We start from the raw sequence: 4,265 nt of genomic DNA on the forward strand, positions 1-4,265 counted from the left end.
CCCCCTCCCCCCATCGCCCGCGCCGTCGTCCCCTCCAAGCGCCAGCGGGTCTCCGGGAACACCTCCCGGCGCGGGAAGAGCTTCAACTCCAAGTCGGGACAGAGGGGCTCCTCCTCCAAGAGCGGCAAACGTGAGTGGGGCCTTGGGGCCTTGGGGGGGAATCCTGATGGGTTTGGGGGGTTTTGGGGTGAATCCTGACAGATTTGGGGGTTCCGGGGGCTTTGGGCTGAATCCCGGTGAGTTTGGGGCCTTTGGGGTGAATCCTGATGGGTTTGGGTGGTTTGGGGTGAATCCCAAGGAAATTGGGTGGTGGTGTTGCGGTTTTGGGGTGAATCCCGAGGTATTTGGGGTGAATCCTGAGGGATTTGGGGTGAATCCCAAGGGATTTGGGGTGAATCCCGCCGTTTCTGGGCCCGCAGTGAAGGGGGACGACCTGCAGAGCATCAAGAAGGAGCTGGGGCAGATCAAGGCCAAGGTGGACGCGCTGCTGGAGAGCCTCGAGCGGCTGGAGCGGGAGCAGAGTGAGGGACACGCCCTGACGGGGGGAACGGACATTTTGGGGGGGAAAACGGTCATTTCTGGGGGAAACGGCCCTTTTTTTGGGGAAAACAGCTCTTTTCTTTGTGGACACCCCCCTTCTTACGGGTCAGGCACACAAACCCCGCCCACTGCCCCATAAACCCCACCCATTGCTTAATAAGCCCCACCCACTGCCCACAGGCTCCACCCACTGCCCACAGGCTCCACCTACTACCTCATAAACCCCACCCCCTGCCCCTTTAAAAGGCCTCAAATCCCCCCCTTTTGCCCCCAAATCCTCCTCAAACCCCCTTTTTTGTCCCCAAATTGCCCCTAAACCCCTTTCCTGTCCCCAAACCCCCTTTTCTGTCCCCCCCCCAGAGGCGAAGAGCGACAAGGCGGAGGAGGAGCAGGGCGGCAGCGGCTCCAAGAAGGACGAGGCCGGGGGGGCCAAGGCCGAGGGGGGCAACGAGGACTCGGCCGAGGAGGGGGATCTGCTGGACGACGAGGAGGCTGAGGAGAGGGGGGACGAGCAGGTGAGAGCCCAGTGTGGACCAGTGCACACCAGTGCCCTCCCAGTGACCCCCAGTACAGAGCAGGGACACTCCCAGAGCCCCCCAGTACAGACTAAGGACACTCCCAGTGCCCCCCAGTACAGACCAGTGACCCCAAGGGGAGGGGGGACGAGCAGGCGAGAGCCCCCCAGTATGGACCAGTACACACCAGTGCCCCTGAACCCCATCCCAGTACAGACCAGTGACCCTCCCAGTGCCACCAGGTACAGACCAGTGCCCCCAAACTCTCCCAGTACAGACCAGTGCCCCACTGGTCACATCCCAGTGCCTCCCAGTCTATCCCAGTACATCCCAGTGCCCCCCAGTGCCCCCAGCCCCTGCCTCGCGCTGTGCGTGGGGGAGGGGCCGTTCCCTGACCCCTCCCCCCTCTCCCCCCCAGCTCGAGTCCATCAAGGGGGACGAGAAGGAGGCGGAGGAGGGGGAGGACGACCGGGACAGCGCCAACGGCGAGGACGACCCCTGAGAGCCCCCCCGGGACCCCCACGAGCCCCCCGGGGCCTCCCTGAGCCCCCCCCCCAGCCCACAGCCCCTCCCCCGCCGTGTTCGTGCTGTCGTGGCCCCTCCCCCGCCCTGCGCCTCCTCCCCTCCCCCCTCTCATAGTTCGGTTCGGCCCCTCCCCCGGCCCCTCCCCCGCCCCCCTCGTTTAATTTTGATACCTCGAGATGACGATTAAAGGACGGATGTTTGTAAACAACGGTGCTTTGGGGGGAGGGGGCACGAAAGGGACCCCAGAGATCCCCCCCAAAACGGCCCCAAAGACCCCCCAAAAAGATCCCCCAACAATGGCCCCCAGAGACCCCCAAACCCTCCCCCAAAGGTGCCCTAAGGGACCCCTCAAAATGCCCACTGAGACCCCCTCAAAGTGCCCTCACAGACCCCCCAAAACCCCTCCCTGGGGTGCCCCATGAGCTTCCCAAGATGGCCTCCCCCATAACCACTGCCATCCAAGATGGCAGCCCCCATGTCCAATATGGCCTCCCCATAACCACACCCACCCAAGATGGCCTCCCCCATAACCACACCCATCCAATATGGCCTCCCCCATAACCACACCCATCCAATATGGCAGCCCCCATGTCCAATATGGCCTCCCCATAACCACACCCACCCAAGATGGCAGCCCTCATAACCACACCCATCCAATATGGCCTCCCTAATAACCACTCCCATCCAAGATGGCGGCCCCCATAACCACTCCCATCCAAGATGGCAGCCCTCATAACCACACCCACCCAAGATGGAAGCCCCCATAACCACTCCCATCCAATATGGTCTCCCCATAACCACACCCATCCAACATGGCCACCCCATACCCTCCCCCAATATGGGGCCTGGGGGGGCGTGGCTCCAACAAAAAGGTCCTTTATTACTGAACCCCGTGGGCGGGGTCAGGGCGGGGTGGGCGTGGCCGGGGTGGGCGGTGGTGCACACGGATTGGACAGTGCCAGGCAGGGCGGGGCCAGGGCGGAGCCCGGGGGGCGGCGCCCGTTGACGACCAATGAGAGCGGGGAGGAGACCCGGATGCCCATGAAGGAGAAGGTCTGTGGGACCAGTACGGACAGGTTGGGACCAGTATGAACCAGTACAGACCAGTTTGGATCACCGGGGCTGCTCCCAGTGCTGCCCAGTGCCCCCAGTCCCTCCCAGTGCCCCAGATCCCATCCCCAGTCCCTCCCAGTCCTTCCCATTGTTCCCCAGTCCCTCCCAGCATGTCCCAGTCTTTCCCAGTATCCCCCCATCCCATCCCCAGTCCCTCCCAGCACCCCCCAGTGCCCCCAGTCCCTCCCAGTGCCCCCCAGTCACTCCCAGCACCCCCCAGTCCCTCCCAGTGCCCCCCAGTGCCCTCAATCCCTCCCAGTCCCTCCCAGTGCCCCCAGTCCCTCCCAGTGCCCCCAGTCCGACCTGTCCCTGGTGCTGGTGCTGGTGGAGGGTCACCAGTGGGTCGGGCACCGCGAGGGCGTCGCCCACGTGGACGCCCCAGTCGGGCCCCGCGTTGTAAATGGTGACGGCGGCCACGGCCCCGCCCCCGTCCTGCAGCCCCACCGCGCTGGGGGGGACAGGGGGTGATTTTGGGGGGGGTTGGGGCCGTTTGGGGGGTTTTCAGAATGTTCTTGGGGGTTTTCAGGATGTTTTTTGGGTGGGTTTGAGGCGGGACTACGGGAAAGGGGCGTGGCCACAGGAAGGGGAGTGGCCACAAGAAAGGGGTGGGCTCAAAGGGAAGGGGTGGGGCGATGGGGAAGGGGTGGGGCGATGGGGAAAGGGGCGGGGCCATGGGGAGGGGGAAGGGCCAACGAGGGACCCCCCTGGGGAGGGACCAGTGAACCTTCCCAGTCCATCCCAGTTCCCTCCCAGTCCCTCCCAGTGCCCCCCAGCTCCCTCCCAATTCCTCTTAAACCCCTCCCAGTGCCCCCCAAACCCCTCCCAGTCCATCCCAGTTCCTCCCAGCGCCCCCACATCCCTCCCAGTCCATCCCAGTCCATCCCAGTCCCTCCCAGTTCCTCCCAGTGCCCCCCAAACCCCTCCCAGTTCCTCCCAGTGCCCCCCAGTCCCTCCCAGTGCCCCCCAGTGCCCCGTACTCACTAGGGGACGCCCCCCGGGGGTGCCAGGCTGAACAGGACCCTCCCCAGGACCACCCTCTGGGGGTTGTTCCCCGCCCTCAGGGTGGGGAGGGGGCTCGGGCGGGGCCCCCCCGGACCCCCCAGGGGGCCCAGGAGGGGGAGGGGCACCGGCCCCGCCAGGCCCCGCCTCCGCTTCCCCCGCAGCTTCCCCTGATTGGATGGGGGGAGAGGGGCGGGGTCAGCCAGGGACACGCCCACTGAGAACCCCCCCAGTTCCTCCCAGCACCCTCCAGTCCATCCCAGTGCCACCACTCACTCCTCACTCCCAGTTCCCCCAGTCCCTCCCAGTGCCCCCAGTTCCCCCCAGTCACTCCCAGTCCCTCCAGTTTCCTCCCAGTGCCCCCCAGTCCCTCCCAGTCCATTCCAGTGCCCCTCAGTCACTCCCAGTTCCATTCAGTCACTCCAGTTCCTCCCAGTCACTCCCAGTCCCTCCCAGTTCCCCCCAGTCCCTCCCAGTCCATTCCAGTGCCCCCCAGTCCCTCCCAGTTACCCCCAGTCACTCCCAATTCCCCTCAGTCACTCCAGTTCCCCCCAGTCACTCCCAGTCCCTCCC

At 65.2% G+C, this 4,265-nt stretch overlaps 2 protein-coding genes across 2 annotated transcripts in view; one reads left to right on the forward strand and one right to left on the reverse strand.

Moving 5' to 3' along the window:
* Window positions 1-6: 6 nt before the first annotated feature.
* Window positions 7-1,785, forward strand: LOC113941335 (heterogeneous nuclear ribonucleoprotein C-like; the record flags this gene model as incomplete). Its single annotated transcript, XM_027632498.1, has 4 exons — window positions 7-130; window positions 420-521; window positions 901-1,055; window positions 1,474-1,785. Coding segments are annotated over 4 exons (465 nt in total), but the record flags the coding sequence as incomplete, so codon positions are not given.
* A 655-nt stretch (window positions 1,786-2,440) lies between these two features.
* Window positions 2,441-4,265, reverse strand: part of TTC5 (tetratricopeptide repeat domain 5) — a gene marked incomplete at its 5' end in the record, with an annotated part of 3,067 nt that continues 1,242 nt past the window's right edge. Inside the window, 3 exons of the mRNA XM_027632497.1 lie at window positions 2,441-2,635; window positions 2,997-3,141; window positions 3,675-3,862. Of these exons, the coding sequence (XP_027488298.1) occupies window positions 2,483-2,635; window positions 2,997-3,141; window positions 3,675-3,862 (486 nt within the window). The remainder of the gene's footprint in view (window positions 2,636-2,996; window positions 3,142-3,674; window positions 3,863-4,265) is intronic.

The sequence above is a fragment of the Corapipo altera genome, unplaced genomic scaffold (genome assembly GCF_003945725.1).
Source record: "Corapipo altera isolate COAL_440 unplaced genomic scaffold, ASM394572v1 61319, whole genome shotgun sequence".
NCBI classification, from domain to species: Eukaryota; Metazoa; Chordata; class Aves; order Passeriformes; family Pipridae; genus Corapipo; species Corapipo altera.